The sequence below is a fragment of the Sturnira hondurensis genome, unplaced genomic scaffold (assembly GCF_014824575.4).
Source record: "Sturnira hondurensis isolate 20B ecotype Veracruz unplaced genomic scaffold, ASM1482457v3 Scaffold0007578, whole genome shotgun sequence".
In the NCBI taxonomy this organism is placed as follows: domain Eukaryota; kingdom Metazoa; phylum Chordata; class Mammalia; order Chiroptera; family Phyllostomidae; genus Sturnira; species Sturnira hondurensis.
In genome coordinates this window covers 2,659,331-2,680,186 of record NW_028080209.1, presented here as the reverse complement: position 1 = coordinate 2,680,186, position 20,856 = coordinate 2,659,331, and the positions used below count along the sequence as shown (strand labels likewise).

At 56.8% G+C, this 20,856-nt stretch overlaps 1 protein-coding gene across 8 annotated transcripts in view; it reads right to left on the bottom strand.

Moving 5' to 3' along the window:
• Window positions 1–20,856, bottom strand: part of ANKS1A (ankyrin repeat and sterile alpha motif domain containing 1A) — a 188,540-nt gene that overhangs the window by 3,320 nt on the left and 164,364 nt on the right. For 4 of the 8 annotated variants that reach the window (XM_037052812.1, XM_037052815.1, XM_037052818.1 and 1 more), the window contains 11 exons: window positions 11,225–11,323; window positions 10,312–10,464; window positions 10,110–10,217; window positions 6,267–6,431; window positions 4,281–4,406; window positions 3,955–4,026; window positions 3,688–3,774; window positions 2,982–3,119; window positions 1,664–1,834; window positions 1,291–1,389; window positions 506–690 (listed from right to left, as the gene is read on the bottom strand). In XM_037052812.1, the coding sequence (XP_036908707.1) occupies window positions 571–690; window positions 1,291–1,389; window positions 1,664–1,834; window positions 2,982–3,119; window positions 3,688–3,774; window positions 3,955–4,026; window positions 4,281–4,406; window positions 6,267–6,431; window positions 10,110–10,217; window positions 10,312–10,464; window positions 11,225–11,323 (1,338 nt within the window). In that variant the 3' untranslated portion in view covers window positions 506–570. The other 4 variants (XM_037052816.1, XM_037052817.1, XM_037052813.1 and 1 more) reach the window with 3 other exon arrangements.

Genomic DNA, 20,856 nt, shown 5'->3' with positions numbered 1-20,856 from the left:
GACTCTGGTCCAGCTACCTCGCAGAGCTTGGTCTCACAGCAGGGAGGCCAGCACCTCACGCACGGGGGAGAGAGCTGCAGGCCAGCTGTGAGTAGAGTGCAAGGGGATTCTGGCATCAGGTGGTCACAGTGGTCGGTTGTGGCAAGAAAGGTGCAAATGAACAGCTGTTAGCAGCAGCCCCCGCAGAGGCTCAGCACAGAAGACAGCGGAGGAGAGCGGGGGCCCGGCCTGGTCACAGCGAGCCATCACTGGGCTGCTTGGACTCCGCTCGAAGACCGTCCCACCCTTGGGATCTGCAGTGCCTGCCCGCTGAGGTTTTGGGGGCGCAGCAGGGCCCCTCAGCCCTCTCGGTGCCCACCTCAAAGGCAACTCACCCCCCAAGCTGGCCTTGCCCAGGGGGATTCACAGTGTCCGGTGGTAGGTACAAGCTGTGAGTGCAGTGTCTGCAGCTGCTGCCCAGGAGCAGAGCAGGTCCCGGGGCGGGGCCCGGTGTCAGCAGCTGGAGTTGAGAAGAGCAGAGAGACCGGGTGGCAAGGCACAGTGAGACTAGTGGAGACAGGGGGTGGGTGGCTAGAAGATAGTGGTCTCATACTTGGTGCTGAGGCTCCGCTTAGAGTCTGGTTTGGGGTCCACCACCCAGGAGACGCTGGCATGGGACTGGGGGTCTGGGTCCACGTCAGGCGGCTCCAGCTGCCAAGAAAGAAAGAAGGGTGAAGAGTCGGAGAACACTGCACCCGGGCCAGGGCATCTCAAGGACAGACCAAAGTCAGACTAGCTTTCTAAAGGTCTAGCTGACGACGACCATCAGCTGCCTGCCCAGCCCGAGGCTTCTCAAGCGATTCGCCCCACAAACTGATGCTAAGAGCTCGAGGGCGCAGTCTGTCAGGAGGGAAGCCAGAGAGCAGGCTCCCTGGCGGTGGAGGGGCAGAAGGGACACCCTCCCTGGCTCATTATGGGAGGGCCACCTCTGGGCCTTTGGCACGGGCAGCTTGTCCCAGGGATTTCTTGGAGCTGTTTGCTCTAGGTCCCAAAGCTGTGGGGTAGGGAGGGACAGGGGTTTGGAAACTGCCAGCCTCAGGCCCCTCCGGAGGGGCTGGCAAGCTCACCCAGGGCAAGGCCACAGCTGGCACCCCAGGCGCCCGGAGGGAGGACATACAGAACAAGGGCTAAAGCACAGACAGAGCGGCAGCTCAGGAAAGAAGGGCACCACACAGGAAAGGGGGCACGAGTCTTGGGGAGCTCACGGTCCCTCCGGGGAGACTGACACACAGACACAGGTGACGTAAAGACCTTGACTCCAGGACTAACGGATGGCAGCGGTAGGTAAGAAGGACGATGGGTGGTGCAGGTGTGACAGTAACAACAGCGACTAGCAGGGGGCAGCGGCACCTGGGGTGCGAAGCAAAGCAGACACAGACAGGGGTGACATTATGGGGTCCGCCTGCACTGCTCTGCAGCCCCGCGGTGGCCGGGCCCTGGTAAGCCTGCCGAGCAGGACGGTGGGCAGCTGTCCACTTCATGTTAGAGGGTCCTGCAGCCCAGGTGAGGACTCAGAGCAGGAGCGTGATGGGCAGGGTGGCTTCCTGAGGGGTCAGCTGCCTGAAGTGTCCCCCGGCCCCCGCCCGAGCCCAGGGTGTGGGGAGTCCCGAGGCGGGCCACGTACTGCTGACTTCCTCATGCCGACACGAGGCTTAGGCACTGGTTTGGAAGACTTTGTCTCGACCATCTCCGTTGCAGAGGCGCCCATCGGCCTGGACTTCTGGGCCTGCAGGGCCAGCTGGTAGGCCACCTCGAACGCCTGCCCCAGTGTCAGGATGATCTCATAGGTCAGGTTCTGGGAGGAAACAGCACGACTCAGGCAGACGGATGGAGGAGCCGCCACCCTGGCCTCATACCCCTGGGCACCGGCATGGAGGGCCCGGGCACAGAAGGGCCTGGATAGGTCCCAAAAGTACAGTCAATTCTGCTGAGACTTCTTTCTGTCCCAAAGCAATTAAGACACTAGGGAATGATCTGAGCTTAATGCGTACTTGGTTTCTCATGCAGGGTTTTCTCAGAGAGAAACACCAGGCAAGTGCAAAGCTGTGCCCAGCTGACCCAAGTCAGTTAGAGGATCAAGTTCATTGGGGGCATTTATGTACTCCTCTGCCATTCAGTATGACCAGAAAGGTGCTAGGGTTTTTACTCAGTCTCCACCTCCTTTCTCACACACCGCCAACAAAGTTTCTGGGTGCTGCACCCCGGCCCTGCCCCGTACCCCCACTGTGTGACTTCCCAGAGCACGGCGGTCTGCAGGAGCGCAGACGCATTACAGTAGGACAGACTGAAGTGAGAAACCCGCGTGACGAGTCAGTGCCAGGAACGAGGAGTGGGGGGGCTGCTGTAGTTCATCTTCAAAGCAAGCTCACAAGGTTGGTCATATAATACCCCCTTACAGATGAGGGTCCTGATGCCAGGCCCAGAGCTGCAGCGCGGAGGCCCTGGGGCTGGGGACCCCTGAGCTGACTGTTCCAGAAGCTACAGATTCAGGAACTCGCTACTCTCCCCAAGGGCAGTAGGGAGTCCTCCATGTGTCCACTCCCCGTGGGCAATGCCCCTCAGCCCAGCACCGGAGTCTAGAACTAGCAGGAATCCAGGGGCCCCGCTGCCCCCACAATGGAGGCAGAGGGGATTCAGGGAGACGGGCCCATAGCAGGGGTGGGGAATTAGGGTGGCAGGTGACAATGTCAGGGGACAAAGGCCGTGACTGACTGACAACACGTGCCAGAAGGAGGAAAACCTCTGTCGCCAGAACCCTGGACACGCCCCTTGTCCCCTTCTCTGCTTCAGTCTCACTGCTGGAGAGAGGGACTGGGCAGGGCGGCTGCTGCAGCTTCACTCCTGAACCAAACACTTGCTAAGAGCCCGCCAGGCGCCAGCACAGCACGGCACTGAGGCCGTCTCCATGCAGGCCCCCCTTCCAGCTGCGGGACTCCACCCACCACGTCCACTGTGCTGAAAACGTGGCAATAGTGGTGGCTGGTCTGCAGGTCCTTGGTGATGTAGGCGAACGTGCAGAGGTCCTCCGGGTCCTGGGCCGCACAGGAAATGTTCCGGATCTCATGCTCGGCAATGATGTTCTGCCAAAAAAATAGCCAGGCCTGGAACCCTCGGGCTCCCTGAGAGCACACCTTAGCCCTTGACCTTCCTGTGTCCCAGCCGAGTGTGAGCCGAGCGCCACTTCATTTTTTTTTGGTGGGAGTGGTGGGGGCAGTGCCTAACCGTGCATGAGTTAGGTTTGGAGTCCCCGCCCTTGACCACGGCAGCTGATGGAGTAAAATGTTCATATCCAATCACCAGCTCCCCAGCCCCTCTGCCTTCCAGAGTGAGGGCAAGGAGAGAAAGTTATCAGCCGGGTGGGGTGCCCAGACAGGACACGGGGGAGCCCGTTGTTCACTAAGGGACTCACACCACCGAGCGCTTCTGAGCAGGTAAGCGGGGTGATGAAGCCGTGTTGAGGGAGACATGGAGTGGTGGGCACCAGTGCACGGCCCCAGGATTGGGTGGGTGCATGAGAGACAACCCCTGGGGCCAGGGTGGAGATGGAGAGGAATAAAAGGGGCTGAGGATACTTTAGGGAAGACACCCTGCCGGTGAGGGACAGGGAGAAAGGGCCCCTCCTCCCACCAGCACCTGTGAGAAGCGCACCTTGTTGGAGGCATCAATGAACTTGACCCCTCTGTAGGTGATGGACAGGATGATGGTGGGGATCTTCTTCATGTGCTCCGTGGATTTCTATGGGAAGTACGGCAGCCTGTGAACACCCCTTCTCAGGGCTGAGCCCCTTGAATTCCGTAGCCCTCCAACCTCCCTCCCTCAACCCCAGCCTCACACAGGACCCAGGTGGCTGCAGCTGGTGCCCTACTCACTGCCTTCATCCTAGACAGCCCCTCTCACCCCACAAAGATAACCTACCCGCATCTTGGCACAGGCGTCTTGTGTGGATTCCGTCCCTCTAAGATCTTTGATCAACATGGAGCCCAGGTACTGTGGGAGTGAGCAGTGGTGGAGCTTAGGGAGTGTCCCTAAGCGTTGTCACACAGGGGTGACCCAGCCAATTCGGGACCACACTCAGATGGTCCCTTCTCCCAGTGGCTCCCTGTCCCCACAACCAGCTGGGGTGGTCCCCCTTCCCCACCAGGTGCTGGGAGCACCCAAGGAGCCCTGAGCAGGGGTGTGGCGGTGGCATGGGGACAGGAAGCAGGGAGCCAGGCTGGGCTGGGAGGGCAGGGGCAGCTCACATTGGCTTCATAACCGCAGGATTCAAAGATGAGCTTCTCTGGCCGGTGTTGCCAACTCTGCACAGGGGCATAAGGGGCAGCAAGGCTGGGGGGCCGAAGGGTCAGCCTGGCTTCACGGTGCTCTTCCTGCAGAACATGCGGGGTCACAAGTCTTCCCCCACCCCCATCCATCCAGAGGAGCTCATGGGCTCCGTGCCTGGCTCTAGCACACCCAACAGTGAGGAAGCCAGCCACCTGAAGGCCAAGGGCAGGGTGAGGAGAGCAGGAGGCAGACAGTCATTCAAAGGCACTGTGGCAAAGGGGAGAACTATCCACGCCAGAGAAAAGGAGGAGCAAGAACCTAAGGCCCCCAAAGCAGGTTTAGTGAGGAAGGCTCTGCGGTGTCTGAGATGAGCCTTAACAGAGACAGGGAGGGACAAGTCTAGACGTGGGGCAGCTCGAGGCATGGAGCACAGGGATCGGGAACCAGATCCCTGGAAGCCTCGTGCCCCAGCCTAGGCCCCTGGATCTGAGCCGGGGGTGGGGAAGTCACTGAGGGCCCTGTGGCCGGGAAGCACTGTAGTGAGCACCTGGCAGTGGTGGGGGCAGGGGTGGGGTGGGCTGCTGCAGCACCCACCCTGCCACCCTATGAGGGGACAGCTCCTTCCTTAGAGCACCGGTGGAAGGAAGGGGATGGAGGGGCAAGATCCAGGAAGTACTTATGACTCCCATTCCCAGCAATGTGCAGACCAGAGCAACCAGAGCTGCCAGACCACAGCTCTGTAAGGCTTGTGAAACTCTCGGCCAAGCTAGTGGAAAGGCTGGGAAATGCCCAGAGGCCAGAAATGAGTGTGAGTTAGAAGGAAAAGGAGTGAAGCTAAAGCTCACCCCGAGGATGATGAGGGGCTCCCCCAATCTGGAAGGCAGCTCCGATGCACAATGGCAAAGGCTGTGGGGGGCCTGGAGAGCGTGCGGAGGTGGGAGGCACAGTCGAGAATGTGAGGCAGGCAGCTGCCCCCACCACTGAGCTACAGAAACAGAAGGAGGAACTGAGCCCCGTCCAGGCTGCAGTCCCAGGTGTGCGGAACAGTAAGAGGTGGAGTTGTGGGGGAGGGACAGAAAGTTCTGGGGAAAGGGGAGGGTTAGGACAAAAAGGGCAAGATGGGGCTGAGTGGGAAAAGCTGAGGGAGGCCCTGACAGCAGAAGCAAAGAGCTTAGGGCCTGGGTGCCCAGCACAGGCAGCCAATGGGGCAGCTGGGAGAAGGCTGGTGTCTTCCTCCTGCTCCCAGCAGGGCTCGGGCACAGGGCTGGGGCTGGGGCTAGGAGGCCCTGTCTTGTCCAGAGGAACGAGGGGACCTCTGCCTGCAGCACCCTCTGACTCACCTGGATTCTGAAGCGCTCTGCTCGAGAGGGTGCCGTGGGGTCAGGAAGACTGTCATGCCGCCTTCTGCCTGTGTCCCCAGGAGGAAGCAGCAGGTCCGCAGACCGTGCGGTGCACGAGTCACTCTGGCTCAGAGGGGACGATGTCTGGGAGAGCAAGTCTTGGCACTGTAGCGGGGACAAGTCCGGGTGAAACTCAGAGCCACTGGGCTAGGGCCTGGCTGCCGAGGGCCCTCATGGGTTGAAGTGAGGCACACAAGACACCCTCTGGGCTTGGAGGAGCCAGACAAATGGCTCACTGGGCCCAGTCTGAGTACAATCAAAGCGACCCCATTCTTGCTGGAGACAAAAGACCTGTGGTGAGCAGCCCCCCCCCCCCCCCCCCCCCCCNGCAGAAGCAAAGAGCTTAGGGCCTGGGTGCCCAGCACAGGCAGCCAATGGGGCAGCTGGGAGAAGGCTGGTGTCTTCCTCCTGCTCCCAGCAGGGCTCGGGCACAGGGCTAGGGCTGGGGCTGGGGCTGGGGCTGGGGCTGGGGCTGGGGCTGGGGCTGGGGCTGAGGCTGGGGCTAGGAGGCCCTGTCTTGTCCAGAGGAACGAGGGGACCTCTGCCTGCAGCACCCTGACTCACCTGGATTCTGAAGCGCTCTGCTCGAGAGGGTGCCGTGGGGTCAGGAAGACTGTCATGCCGCCTTCTGCCTGTGTCCCCAGGAGGAAGCAGCAGGTCCGCAGACCGTGCAGTGCACGAGTCACTCTGGCTCAGAGGGGACGATGTCTGGGAGAGCAAGTCTTGGCACTGTAGCGGGGACAAGTCCGGGTGAAACTCAGAGCCACTGGGCTAGGGCCTGGGCTGCTGAGGGCCCTCATGGGTAGAAGTGAGGCACACAAGACACCCTCTGGGCTTGGAGGAGCCAGACAAATGGCTCACTGGGCCCAGCCTGAGTACAATCAAAGCGACCCCATTCTTGCTGGAGACAAAAGACCTGTGGTGAGCAGCCCCCCCCCCCCCCCACCCCCCAGCAACCCCCTTCAGTAGCATGCCCCTTGGCCTGGAGCCGCAAAGGGAAATGGGAGGTACTAGGGCTGGGAAGTGCTTTCCAATTGTCAAAATATCTGTCACAATCCACTGTGGGTCTCTGGGACACGTGACCAAATCCGAGGCTTGCTCTTGAGAAAACACACAGCAGCAGCAGTCGGCACCCTGAGGGCCTATCTCACAAGAATAGGGGTCAGTGTCCACAGTTTTTACAGGTAATGTCGACTGTGCATGGTTCTCAGGCCCAGTCTGCCTCGGCTTCCTGTGTACAGGAGGAGGATAAAACGGCATCCACTTTCTGAGGCTGCTGGAGGTGGGTGGAGGCGCTCGGAGCCAGGCGCCTGTCACGGGCTCACCACTGCTCACCACCGCCCACCTGCAGCTCAGTTCCCAGGGTTGGGGGACAGGCACCCTGCACCACTTGCAGGGTCTAACCCGCTCTGTGGTCAGGGATTGCTTGGCTGCAGCAAAGCACCTGTGAGGACCTTTTGAACTGCAGGTTCTCTCACGCATCGTGCTACAGGAATCTTTCTGCAGAAGACTTGGGGTGGGTGGCGGGTAGGAGACCCAGGTCCCACTGTGTGGCCTAAGCTTTGTGTCAAGTTCAGGCTCATGTCATACTGCCTGACCCCTGGCTGCCCGAGCACGGCTGACTGTCGCACTCAGACACGGCACCCAGCCCTCCGGGATTCGATGTTTTCCTGGTTTCCTAACACTGTGCTTCACATATTCAGGTGCGCCTGTGCTGGGTATGCGGATGTTCAATGGGGCTGCATCCTCACACCGGACCGCTCCCCTTCTCACTACGTAGGGTCCTTCTTTGTCTTTCACAATAGCCTTGGTTTGAAAGTTCATTTTCTCAGATTAAGTACTGCTACCCTTGCCTTTTGTTCCTTTTCATTTGCATGAAATAGCTTTTTCCATCCCTGTACTTTCAGTCTGTGTGTATCCTTCAATCTGAGGTGTGTCTCTTGGAGGCAGCGTATACGCGGGTCTTGTTTTCTTACCATTCAGCTACCCTGTGTCTTTTGGGTGGAGCCTTTAAGCCATTTCCATTTACGGTGGTTATTGATAGATATGCATGTAGTGCCATTTTATCGTTAGACTGTTTTTCTGTTTTTTTCTTCTTCTTTCCCTTCCTTCCCCTTCCCCTTCTTAAAGCAATCCTTTTAATATTTGTTGCAGTACTGGTTTGGTGTTAATAAACTCCTCCAGCTTCTTCTTGTCTGGGAAACTCCTTATTTCTCCTTTGATTTAAAGTGATAGCCTTGCCCTGGCTGGCATAGCTCAGTGGATTGAGCGCAGGCCTGCGAACCAGCCGATCCCGGTTCGATTCCCAGTCAGGGCACATGCCTGGGTTGCAGGCCGGTTCCTTGCAGGCCAACTACCAGCAGGGGACGCACAAAGGGCAACCATACATTGATGTTTCTCTCCCTCTCTCCTTCTCCTCTAAAGATAAATAAATAAACAAAATCTTTAAAAAATAAAAATAAAATAAAATAAAGTGACAGCCTTGCTGGGTAAAGTAGCCTTGGTTGTAGGTCCTCCCTTTTCATCACCTTGACTATTTCACACCACTCCCTTCGGGACTGAAATGTTTGCTGAGAAAGTAGCTGGAAGTCTTGTTGGTGCTCCCTTGTAGGTAACTACCTGCTCTTCTCTTGTGGCTTTCAGGATTCTATTCTTGCCTGTAAGGCTTGTCGTTTTAATCACTAGGCCTCCTTGGGTCCAACTCGTTTGGGACTCTGGGCTTCCTGGACTTGGGTCTTTTCCTTCAGCAGATTAGGGAAGTTCTCAGTCACCATTTCTTCAAATAGGTTCTCGATCTCTTGCTTACTCTCCTTTTCTTCCAGTAACCCCATGATGCGGATGTTGTTACACTTCATATCCGAAACATTTCTCAAGTTCTCCTCATTTTTTAAAATTCTTTTTGCTGTTGTGCCTGGGTGTTTTTCCTACCTTGTCCTCCAAGTCACTGATTTGATCTTCTGCTCATCTAGCCCACTGTTTATTCTTCCAGTGCATTGTTTATTTCAGATACTGTAATCTTTATTTCTGACTGGCTCTTTACCTGGTTTCTGTGTCTTTTTTCATGCTGTTGAGTATCCTTATAATCATTACCCTAAACTCTCTATCTGATCAATTGTTTGCCTCCATTTCATCTAGTTCTTCTTCTAGAGAATTTTCTTGCTCTTTCATTTGGTGTCTGTTTGTCTTTCGATTCTGACTGCTTCTCTGTATCGTTTCTACCTATTAGGCAGATCTGCAAAGACTCTGGTGCAGCCCTTTGTCAGATGCTGCCTGTGACCGGCCCTGGGCAAGTCCGCAGTGTGCGCTCCCTTCGCCAGGCCTGTTTGTGTGCAGAAAGAACCAGAATGCACACCAAGGCAGGCTTTTACCAGCACTGGGCCTTGGGGAGGGTCAGCTAAAGGCTCAGAGCTCCCAGAGATCTGCCTTAGCTGTTAAACTTAATCAGTGACACAGCTCAAGTTGCACTTAGCAGCCCGGTTTAAGCTCCACAGGTCAGGGCAGAGTGATTCCTGTGGGTGGGGCTGTTGCTTCTCCTCAGGCTGATGCCATTCAGAGAGGAGTGCTCTGCCTGAGACAGGTGGCCTCTGCAGTGCGGAGAACAACTCAGCACAGGGATCCTGGTGGCTGTTCCTTCAGTTCTTTCCCCAGAGCCACCAGCTCCAGACTCTCCTAAAGCATCTTTAGTCTATTTTGCCTTCCCTCTGCCAGAGGCCAGGGCAAGTGGCTGTAAATGGAATCTTGTCTGCTGGTCCTTTAAGAGGCTCTCTGCATCTCCAGCCGTCTCCCCCTGGCAGACAGAAACCCTGCTGCTTTTTACAGCTGGATGTTATCTCAGTTCCTTTTGAGGCTCTGGTGCTGTAGGCTGGGGAGCCTAGCTTAGGGTCTAGACCCCCAACTTCTCACTGGGAACCCCCTGGCTGCTGAAATATCCCTCTGCAGCTTTAGCTGCCACCCGTGGGAACTCGGCCAACCATCTCGTGCCTCCTCTGCACTCCCTACCAGTCACGTTGTGGTGAGGTTGTTTCTTCTGTCTGTCCTTGGATATAAGGCTTCCCTCCAGCTTGTGTTCAGCTGGTTATTCAGGATCCTAACATTGTACTTGCCACTTATTCTTTAGATGGGAGGCATGTTATTGATAAATAACCACTCCAAACAACTGCGCCCTGCCAACTGGGGGCTGGGGGCAGACCTGGCCCTGACCACAAGAGGGGAGGGGTTCTCTGCTCCTCCACCAGAGACCATGCTGTCTCTAAAGAATTCCTAAAGAATTCCCTTCAGGGGGTGGGCTGGGATGAGGGTAAAGGGCAGAAAACTGTACTTGAACAATAATTTTTTTAAAAAAGGGAATTCCCTTCAATTCCCAACACAAAGAACACACACATCCCTTTCCATCCTTCTCCAACTCACTCTAAGCTGGGAAAACCTCGGGGGCTTCTGGGGCGGCTCCTCGTAGGGCCTGTCTGCAAGGGAGGCGATGATGCGCTTGCGATGGCCGAGCGGGTGAACCTTTAGAACCTGGATGGGAGGGAGAGCGCAGCATTCAGGTGGGGACTGGCCCAGGGCAACTCCTGCTTAGAGAGAAGCCAGGCTGAGCAGGAGCCGCACTCACATTGACGAGCTCCAGCTCCCAGAGGTTCTTCACAGTGTCGATGGAGCTGTAGCCACTGGACAGGAAGGAGTGGACATAGTCCTGCAGCCCCAGGGAGTCCAGCCAGGAGGGCACTGATGAGGAACTATTCCCATCATAGCCCAGGGCCTTCACCTGTAGGGCAAGGAGGGGAGGCGGGGCTGGCATCTCAGCACTCTAGAGACAAGGTCCCCTGGGGCCGTGGAGATGCGCGCCTGCTCACACAGTCCACATGACTGGCCATGCCCAGGGTAGATATGGGAGAGGTGCTGAGGGCCCCGGAGGGGACACCCTGCTGACAGCCTTTTCAGTTGTGGCTCTCATCTCAGGTTCCCATCTGGAGACTTCCACTGTATCCAGGGTCAGGAAGCTGGGGAGGAGGGTCTGCAGAAGGCCCCACTATGTTCTTAGCAGGTCAATGGACCCAGTGGGACAAGAAAACAGTGTGTGTCCATGAAGCAGGCATTGATCTCACCTGTTGGGACTTGTTTACATTTCTTGAGCTCTGGGCAAGTGGAAGGGACAAGGGAACACTGGACTCAGTACCAGTATAGTCAAGGAAAGGCCAGGCCCTACCAGCCCCTGGCTCCCCAGGGACAGATGCCAGGGGTCAGCACAGGCTGGCCTGGTCTCAAGTGTTTCAGGAGGGACCCAAGCGGGGCTCCAGGGGTCAAGCCCGTGGCCACCATGCTCCCACACCCGGTGGAGGCTGCAAGCCCTCCTGAGGCCAGACCAGGTTCTCACTGTCCCTAGTGTTAGCTGGCTCTCTGGGACCCCCAGGACAAGGGCAGACACCCCAGAGTGATCTGCAAGCCCAGCTCCTTCCCTATTCTGGGTTCTAGGGAGGTAGCTCTGGCTCTGGCGAAGACCAAGGCCCAGAGCTGTGGGTGATCACCTTGGGCAGAGACCGTGCAGCCTGGAGCAGCTTCCGGCGGTGCTGTGGGTCACTGATGCCAATATCCCGAAGGTCTTGCTCCTCCATCACGTTGGACCCCTAATAGCAGAATGGAGAACGTGAGGCCCCTCCTGTACAGATGGCTGGGTCACCTACAGGTGTCAGGCCGGCCTTTCATAGCTCCTCACCAAATTCTTCCCTTTTGCCACATGTACCAAGAAGAATTGGGGACCTGGGACTCCCAGGGAGGCCAGGCCAGGTAGCAAGAGGCCTTGTGCATGCAGGTGGCCAAGGAAAGCTGCAGACAAAGTGGCCTGGTCTCCCACTCCCACCCGAGCAGCATGCTGGCGAGCTGGGAAGTGCTGGCTCTGGAACGTGCATGGGTGCAGACCTGGGCCACCACAGGCAGGGCCCTGGGGGACAGTGCAAGCCCAGGCCTGGCCAGAAGCCCCAGCCCACTTCTGAGCTAATTCACATTTTCCTGGGGAGGACGTTTCATGACCATCTGAGGTGATGGACAGGTAGACAAATACCAGTCTCTTGAGGCAACTGCCCTGCATGTCCCTCCAGAGCCCAGCTGGGCACATACGTGTGTGTAACAAGCTTCACTTTCACACAGATTTTATTCCTCTGGGCCTGCAGAAGGTCCCATGGGCCCTGGGCCCCACTCTAGGCCTGAGGCCAGTCCTAGCGCCAACCCTGAGCCCAGACATCACCATGCTGAGGTCCTGCCGTCACTGTGGGTCCAAACCCAGGTATGCTGACAGGGAAAGGCGGAGGGAGGCAGGTGCCTGCGCAAACTTCTCCACCTGACGACACCTGTGCGAGGGCCTCAACTGAACCAAACAGTGAACCTCAAACAGGGCGGCACCACAGTAATTTCCGGAACTCCCACCGCAACCCCAACATTGGCTCCTAAGCCTTCATGAGCATTTAGGGCAATGGAGACTGACAACCAGGAAACCAGACCCAGCTGGAGATGAGGCCTTCACCAAAAAGACCCCAGGCAAGAGGACTGGGTACCGTATGCAGCTTTGAGAAGAAGGGGGCTAATGGAAGCAAAACAGAAACAAAGAAGATTATGGAGAATCGAAGCGAATGGTTGCCAGAGCATGTCCTGGGCACAGGGCAGGGCCTCCTGACCACCTGGTCTTGCCACACCTGCATTCTGTGGTATTAGAGTATATACTAGTTTAAAATATATATACACATAGTTTGAATATATACAAGGTCTGTCAGGAAAAAAGTATGACTATTGTTAATGAGAACACTTTGGGTGGCATCGATGTAACCTGGCAGCCGAGGAGAGTACACTGGAATGCGCATGTGTGAACAGGGACAACATCACTGTACTGGTCAGTGGGGGTGGTAGACACCACTGAGTGATGTGTGTACTGTGTGGCTGTCATATTAAAAATGACTGAGTTTGTAGAGCAATGAATCTGCATCAAATTTTGTGTGCAGCTTGAACATCCTCTGCAGAAACTATTCGGATGATTCAGAAGACCGCGGCTGTGGGCAGCTAGTGACCGGCAGCTTCATCACGACAATGCACCCGCTCATGTGTCACGTTTCATGCAGAGTTTTTGGCAAAACATCAAATCACCCAGGTGACTCAGCCCCTCTACAGCCCAGATTTGGTACCCTGTGACTTCTTGCTTTTCCTCAAACTAAAATCACCTTTGAAAGGGAAGGGATTTCAGACTGTTGATGAGATTCAGGAAAATATGATGGGGCAGCTGATGGTGACTGGGAGAACGGTGGGGTCCCAAGGTGCCTGCTCTGAATGCATCATTGTCCTCTGTACAATGTTCCTTGTATCTTCTTCAGAAAACATCTTTATTTCTCAAATTACATGGCTCCATGGCAGGATACTTTCTGGACTATATAAAACAATAAAATAAGGTGCTACCGATCCTCACAGACAAGAAACATCATTCTGGAAATTACCACACCTTCTTACTAAGGGAGAAAGGGACTACTGCCTTCTGGAAACCTCTTCACACAGAGAACTGTGGGGGAAAGGGACCTCCTACGCCCGCGCCCACAGCTGAGGGCTCACTGAAGAGTCGAGAGCTCACTTAGGGAGCCAACACAGGAGAACAGCTCCTGGGACTAAGCATTTCACTTAACAGAGATCTTCTTAGATGTTAACAAAGTTCATTTTAAGTGAGTCTGACACACATGACTAGACTGCACTTGGCCTGGCTGGGCTCAGCTGCTGAGGAGGGGGTGGGAGGGCAGCAGAGGTGGGACACAGCCTCGTAGCGCCTCCTGTCCCCACTGGGCTCGGGCTCCCACTGTCCTCTCACTGGCCCTCACCACCAGGGGCAGTGTTCACGCCTGCTCCCATGCTGTAGGCGAGGAAACCGGTTACACGGCTGCTGGGGCTGCCGGGGGCCCCCTTCTCGGCCACAGCCCACCGTGCAGATGCTGAGGGAAGGGCAGAGCAAGCGGTGGTCCTCAGGGCGTGGCCTGGGCTCCCACTGCTGCTCTCTGCGAGGGAAGTGACACACAACGACGCGGCGACATGGGTCCTGACCACGTCCTGGTGCTGTGCTGGGGTTTTATGCCCACTCCCTGAAAAGGCCTTACCAGTGCCCCACTGAGTTCCAAACTGTCCACATGGCACAGACACATCGAGGCCCAGAGAACCACACCGACTCACCTGAAGTCACAGGGCCCATGAACGAAGGGCAAAGCGACAGCTGCCCCTCCATCTGACCAACTCCAATAAAGACAAAGCAACGTGAAAGGTGTGAGCGGTGGCAACCTGGGGACAGGAGCAGGGACTCCGTCACAGGCTGGGACGAGGCCCTTGGCAGCTGGAGGTGCCATACTGCTACCCTCACCCCCGCACTTGTGTCTTGGACAAGTGTTCCTCCTAGGACACTCCCAGAAATAGAAGAGGGGAGGGCTTGCCAGGCCGCACAGTGAGGGGCAGTCAGGACCCGGCCCAGGCCTCTGTGTATGGGGGGCCTGGAGCTGGCTGACCAGGGAGAGGACCGCCAGCCCGTGGCACTCAGTGAAGGAGAGGGCAAATCTGCCCTGCGGGACGACTTGCACAATGGTGCCTGATGGCACACACAGTTACTGGGTGTCCTGCCCGGATACGGCACCCACGAGAAGCAGTGCCTACCGTGACAGCTATAATTAGTTCCCCTTTCCATGAGCCCAGTCCATTTGAATGCTTTTTCCTCCCTACTGGTATCTTCCTCGGACTTCACCAACAGGCAGAGAAGGTGGCACCTTGCACAGTAGCCCATCACTGCCAAGCAGGGTCTCTGAGGCTCCAGGTCCTTGGGCATAGCTCACTGGATGGACAGAGGGCGGGGGGTCTGCAGCCAGGGCAGGGTCTGGGCAGGGGGCACTCCAGGTAGAAGGGAGGGGCTGAGCAGGCCCACATTCCTCTTTCATAAGCTTTCTCCTGCCCTCCAGGGCTCCAATTATGATGAGATACTTGATAAATAGGATTTTAGAAGGAAAGGTCCTTTTACATCTCGGGAAGCATCTTGCTTGTTAACGTTTTGCCAAACGTTTCTGTAGCTGCTAGCGCACTGTCATGGGCCCTTTCGGCCGAAGGGAAAACAGACTGGGGTGCCTGGGGAGGGTCCAAGGCTGTTATGGGCCAGAAACCTGCCTCATCCACTCTGTCCCCTGCAACTAGAGTAATTCCTGGCATGTTGTCTGTCCTCAACAAACTGTTCAGTGCCCAAGGAAACTTATTGTTGGGGGGCACACTGACACAAAAGAACAGCAACAAGAGGTTGACTAGCCCAAGCCAATGCTGCTGCCTTCACTTGTTTGGTCTCTGAGTCCTCTGGGAAGGACTGGGCGGGGTCTGGGAAGAGGCCTGGTGCAGGGGTGGTGGAGGGGACCCCTGGAATGTGGAGAGTGAGGCTGTGGGGGAGCCTGGAACTTCCCATAGAGGTAGGTGGTTAGAGGGCAGAGGAGTGGGTCCGTGGCTCCCCTGCTGGGGATCACTGGGTAGTGCCAGGTAGGGAAGCCCAGGCCGTGAGGTGGGGAGCCGAGGCTGCGGCGGGGCCCAGGGAAAGCAGCCAGCCATATCAGGAAGTTGCTCCTGCAGGTACCAGAGGGCAGCTGTCCCATTCAGTAGGGGGGAAGCTGAGGTTCATCTGGAGGGACTTGCCTGAGGCCACACAGCCCCACTCCTGCCATATTCAGATCACAGAGCTGCCTCTTTCCTAGCCCAAATGAGAACAACCAAAGCAGGGCGGGGCGGGCATTTGAACTTCACCCGGAAGCCTGGGCTTCTTTCCGGGCACACAGGGCTCAGCAGTCTCTTGGCAAAAGGTGCCAGTGCGGGGAGGTGGAGGCTGGGCTACCCTGGGTGAACTGGAGGTGGGCCTGGGACGCTGACTCCAGACCCCGACATCGACACATCTCCAGGAGCCCCAACCCATGTGGGTCATGTGAGTGTGGCCTTGTGCTCTGCCCGCCTCCTGCTGTGCAGGCGGCACACGGGGCCAGGGAGGTCAGCCGTGTGAGCCCAACCAGGGAGCAAAGGTTCTCTTTGGAGCCTATGGCCAAGCGACATTTCGGCCCCTCCTTGTGGAAGACAAGCTCTCAACTCGGGGGTGCTGGGCAGACCCCGGCACCAGGTCTGGGTACTCTGTTGCTTGGGATCTGATTCCTGGCAAGGCTCCCCTGGGGCTGCCCTTCCTCCCACCAGCAGGGAATCTGGGGCCCAAGGGGGACAGTGTGGTAAGTCCCTGAAGCCCACCTCCCCAACACCCAGCTCGCTCAAACTCGGCTTCAGAACAGCAGCCAGAGCAGGAGGGCTGGGCGCAGTCACACCGGCCTCCTCCGGGGCCACGCTGAGGAGCTCACGCAGCTTTCCAGAGCAGGGCTGGCTCGGCGGGAGGTGGAGGTTGCTGGGGGTTTCCACCGGGTCCTGCCTCTATCTCTTCCCCACATTAAAACACAAAACTTTTTTTCTGAGTAGAAAAATTTGAAAATAAAGCACAGAGAAAAATGTAAAAGCCACCCCTAAATCCATCACCTCTGGGAGAAAACAACAACAGTTGGTATATTTTTTAGGTAAATTAATATATTTTTAAAAGACTGGAGTGCGGGCCTGAGAACCAGAGGATCGCAGTTAGATTCCCAGTCAGGGCACTTGCCCCGGTTGCAGGCCAGTTCCCAGCGGGGGACTCACGAGAGGCAACCATACATTGATACTTCTCTCCTTCTCTCCTTCCCTTCCCCTCTAAAGATAAATAAATAAAATCTTTTTTAAAAAGGTTAAAAAAATGACTGGGATTACATCTACCATTTTGTTGTATTTTTTCTAAGCTATTTTTAAAAGGTTTTAGCAAAACTGGGATTGTAGCACACACTGTTTTGGGCCTGCCTTTGTCACATACTAGGACGCCGAGGCGCGCACACCCTGCACTGACCTGCCCTGTACAAAAGCTGCCGTGAGCACACACTCTGTGGGACACAGGCATCCCAGAGTTCAACCCGCCCCTGGCCACCTTGGCTTCGTCCACTGCAGGCAGCATTTGCAGTCCCCGAGACATACTACTGGCCACAGTGACAGAGCTGTCCTGGGCACAGTCATCAGGTGGTCACTAAACAGGACGCTGGTGCAAGCCAGCACTGCCTTCTGAGGTTGGGGTTGCCCTGACCACACATGCCCCCAGGGTGGGCCTGGCGGGAGAGGGGTGAGCGTACTCATCTCCTAGGGCAGACCACAGCCTGCGGGCCAGGGAGTCCTGGGCACGAGGGGGCACGGAGGGAGAGGGACAGTGGCAGGGCTCTGCTGCTACTGCTGTGGCCCCCAAATTTTAATGATGGAAAGTACTGTAGAAGCCATGCTTCCTGAAGCACCCCACATCCAGGGGCTGAGAGCTTTCTGTGGGGCAGCGCTACGCGAGGCAGCTGTGGTACAAAGGAGTATAAATCAGAACTGGGTTCAAACCCCAACTTTGCTGCTCAAGGTGGGTACGAGGTCAGAACCTTGTACATAGGAATGAACGGAGCCGCCTCGCAGGGTTCAGCAAGGAATTCCCTGTGCTGAGCTCTGCCCGCCAGCAGGGCCCAGGGGCTCGACGGCCCTTCTTGCGCTCACCTGTTCTCCACTGCCCTGCCAGCACCCCCCCACTGTGTCATCCCCCCCTCCCTGCCTTTGTCACAGAACTTTCCAAACTGACAGCAACCCCCTGCTCATGGCTGCCCCTTTAAAAAGCTCACCACCCTCAAGCAGCTCAGCCTTGACCCACACCCCCTACTCTGCCAAGGATCTCTTACCCCACCCCGGCCCTGTCCTCACATGGAGAGAGAACCTAATAGTTACAGAGAGCAACTGCTTCCAGAGATGAGGATGAAGCAAAAATGTCATGGGTCCCTGCCCTGTCTGTCATCTTCACGAGACGGGCCCTCAAGGTGTTAGGGAAACTCTTCCCGGTTCTCTGGAGGTGATGCCCCTTATGACCCTTGTCCCTGAAGGCAGGGACCTGGCATTCCCATTCTCTCTGTACCAGGCATGGCCTCTGTCTATACGTCTACTGCCCCCCACACATCTGCCTTTCTGAGGTCCAGGTGCCATATTCGCCTCCAAATCAGCAGCGTAGACTAGCTGAGCCCAAGTCAGTCTGGGTTAAAGGCTTGATCCCAACACCGACCAAAGTGGTTTTACCTCCTGGAGCCGAGGACAAAGCTGGTACCTCCTGTCTGCAGGGAGAGGCTGGGGCCTGCCCTCAATGCCAGGAAGACGCCGCCCTTCGCCTCGCACCCTTACACTGTCCCAATCAGTGCTGGGTGCTGCCATGTGTCACTGTAGGTGATGTGCATCTCCTTTGGACCTCATGCCCCACGCAGTGGGCAGTCACATGAGATCCCGTGGAGCAGGGAGGAACAAGGAGGCTGAGCAGCCTGCCCCGAATAGCACAGGGGCACCTGGAGGGAAACCCATGTCTCCTGACTCCTGGTGCAGTTCTCTTTGAGAGTAAGGGGGCACGGGGCACCTTGAGCTTTCTTTCCTGCTTTCCCACCAGTTTGCTGAACAATGGCCTCAGCAGGCTGCCCTTGGCCCTGCAGCTTCCCGAGAGTGGTGAGCTGCGGTGGTGGCAGCTGTGGGTCTACAAGGGCTCCAAGCCAGTGCCCGCAGCTCACTGGGGTCTGACCCCTCACAGCTCTGTTTCCAGCCTTTGGTAGAATGGCGCCAGCACACAGAGGGTAGATGGAATTGTGTGCCTGCCTCGGGCTGGCACCTGCCAGAGACACACTAACCAAGCCCACTGGCTCAACGCCAGGCTGCCCTGTGTGGGAAGGGAGGTGTGGGGACTGGGGCGGGAGGGGAGGATGCCACTCTGGGCCCAGGATTCTGCTTGAGGAGCAACCTTGGGGAAATGACTTAATCCCAGGACCCTGAATGTGGTGTCTGTGGACCCCAGAAGTCCACAGATGGGCTTGAGGGATGCCCTTGAACCCCTGGGTCATAAATGACACTTGGTGTGTTAGGAGGCCTGTGGTTTTACAGAGACACATGGGCCCCACTGCCCTGCCCTCTGGGTTCGTTCACTAAATGAACCTGCAAGCCTGAGATGCCAGGGCAGGACCTTCTGCTGCTGGTCACGCGGAGATGTCAGCAGTCGAGAACTACGTAACAGGGTCTATTTGCCAGCCCAATCCCATCTTAAAGCGCAGTTAGTTACATCAACAGACACGAGAATGCTGCCCCAATGTCCCTCCACTATAAAGGGGGCAGAAGAAGGCCAGAGCGCTTACCAGGGGCAAAGAAAGCTGGACTCCTGAATAATTGCAGCTGTTGTCACTCTGAATAACACCAGGTGGTCAGGCAGAGAAAGAGCAGGAGAACGAGAGAGCACAGTGCACAGGACTGCGTCTCAAGGTCAAAGGGCCCAGCAGAGATGGGAAAGCAGCTGGTGCGCACCAACCCTGGGGGGCATCAAGGAGTGAAGTTCCTAAGTGACCACAGAATCGAGTTAGTCCAGGAGGCAGGATCCATCCTGAAAGTATTCCATTCCGGTCAAAGCTGACCCTCCAAACCCTCCAACACTGAAGCTGAGGAGAATCTCCCGCCAGGGCCCAGACTGTCCACAGTCGCCCTGGATCGCCTGAGCTCCGTGTGGAGAGAAGCGGGGCAGGCTGGGGGGCAGGATGCCCAGACAGGGAGGCACCAGGACTGCAGTTCGGGTAGCACCTCCCCTTGAAAGCTTGCGGGGGGGGGGGGGGGGGGGAAAGCAAAGGCTAANGGAAGAAAGCAAAGGACAGGACGTCGGCGGAGGGCAAGACGTGGCTCAGGAAGCCAGAGCAGGGCGGCCGGGGCACACGCTGCCCCATGGCACACGACGCGGCTTCCAGGACTGAGGAGCGAGGTGTTAACCGGGGGATTAGGAGCAGGAAGGAAAGCTCAGGGGTCTGGGGGCCTGGCTGGAAAGCTTTTGGCTTTTCTAGAAGCCAGAAAAGGAGGACCTGCTCCCCAAACTTATGCCTCTCAACTCAGGGCTGCTCCTCTTCAGCTGTTACCTCCCTCCAACCTGTGGGGACGGGCTGGCACAGTCTCAGAAACCGGCAGGAAAACAGTGGGAGCCTATCCGAGTGCAGCAGGAGCCTGTGGAGCAATAGACGGTGGGCGGGCACCAGGCCTCCCTGACGCTGGCTGCGAGAGGCAACAGGCGTCCCCATTCAGTCTCTGCTTCCAGCTCATCCTGAGCCTGCTGCCAGACTCATTCCACCTTCCCTTGCCTGTCCTCTCCTCATGACCACCCGCCACGTGCCCGCTCTGAAGGGTCTCTGCCTGGTGAGGGGCACAACCAGAGGGTCCCCCACCCCTGCAGTGTGGCTGTCGAGACCCCTTGCTGTCCAGCCCAGCCCAGCCCACCTCTCCTGCCTTCCCTACACTCAGCTGGCCTCCGTACTCAACAGAGACAGCACGGGCCTCTCACCAGCCTTTCCATCCCCGGCACCTTTCCAAGTCCCACAGCCTCAACAAACACCCAGGACAGCGAGTGTGACCAGAGGTTCAAAGTGGACAGATCTGGACTGGCGTCCTGGCTGTGCCACCTACTGGCAGTGCCCCCACCCTTGGCCTCAGTACTCATAGGGGACCCAGCTGACAGCCCCCCAGGGCTGTGGGCCAGCTCCCCTGGCATGTGGTAAACACTCGGGGAAATAGGTTCTCTTCCCCCTGCGCTGCTGCGGCACAGGCCTCACCTGACACTTGGCCAGGCTGCTGTTTTCATTGTTTTATGTGCCTAGTGCTCTCAGCTGCACCATCAACTTCCTTAAGATACCTACATTATTTGCTTTTCTGATGTCAGGTACATTCATTGTAGGAAATGCAGGAAATCTATTACACTCTAAAAACAAAGATGAAGCCACCTGTAATCCTCCAGGAGAAGTTTCCTCTTCTGAAAATTCAGATCATGTTGCATATGGATTTTTGTGTCTGATTTCTTCAAGACACAACACCCATTCCTTTCTCAACACTCCAAGGTGAACGTCTTCTCACATTAGACATTCTTTGAAAACAGTTTTAACGTCCACACACTATTCTAGCATTAGGGACATCATCGCTTACTTAACACTTCCATGAAGGGAGGTCAGGCTGAGTCCCCAGACACAGAGGCCTGCACCAGCGTTGG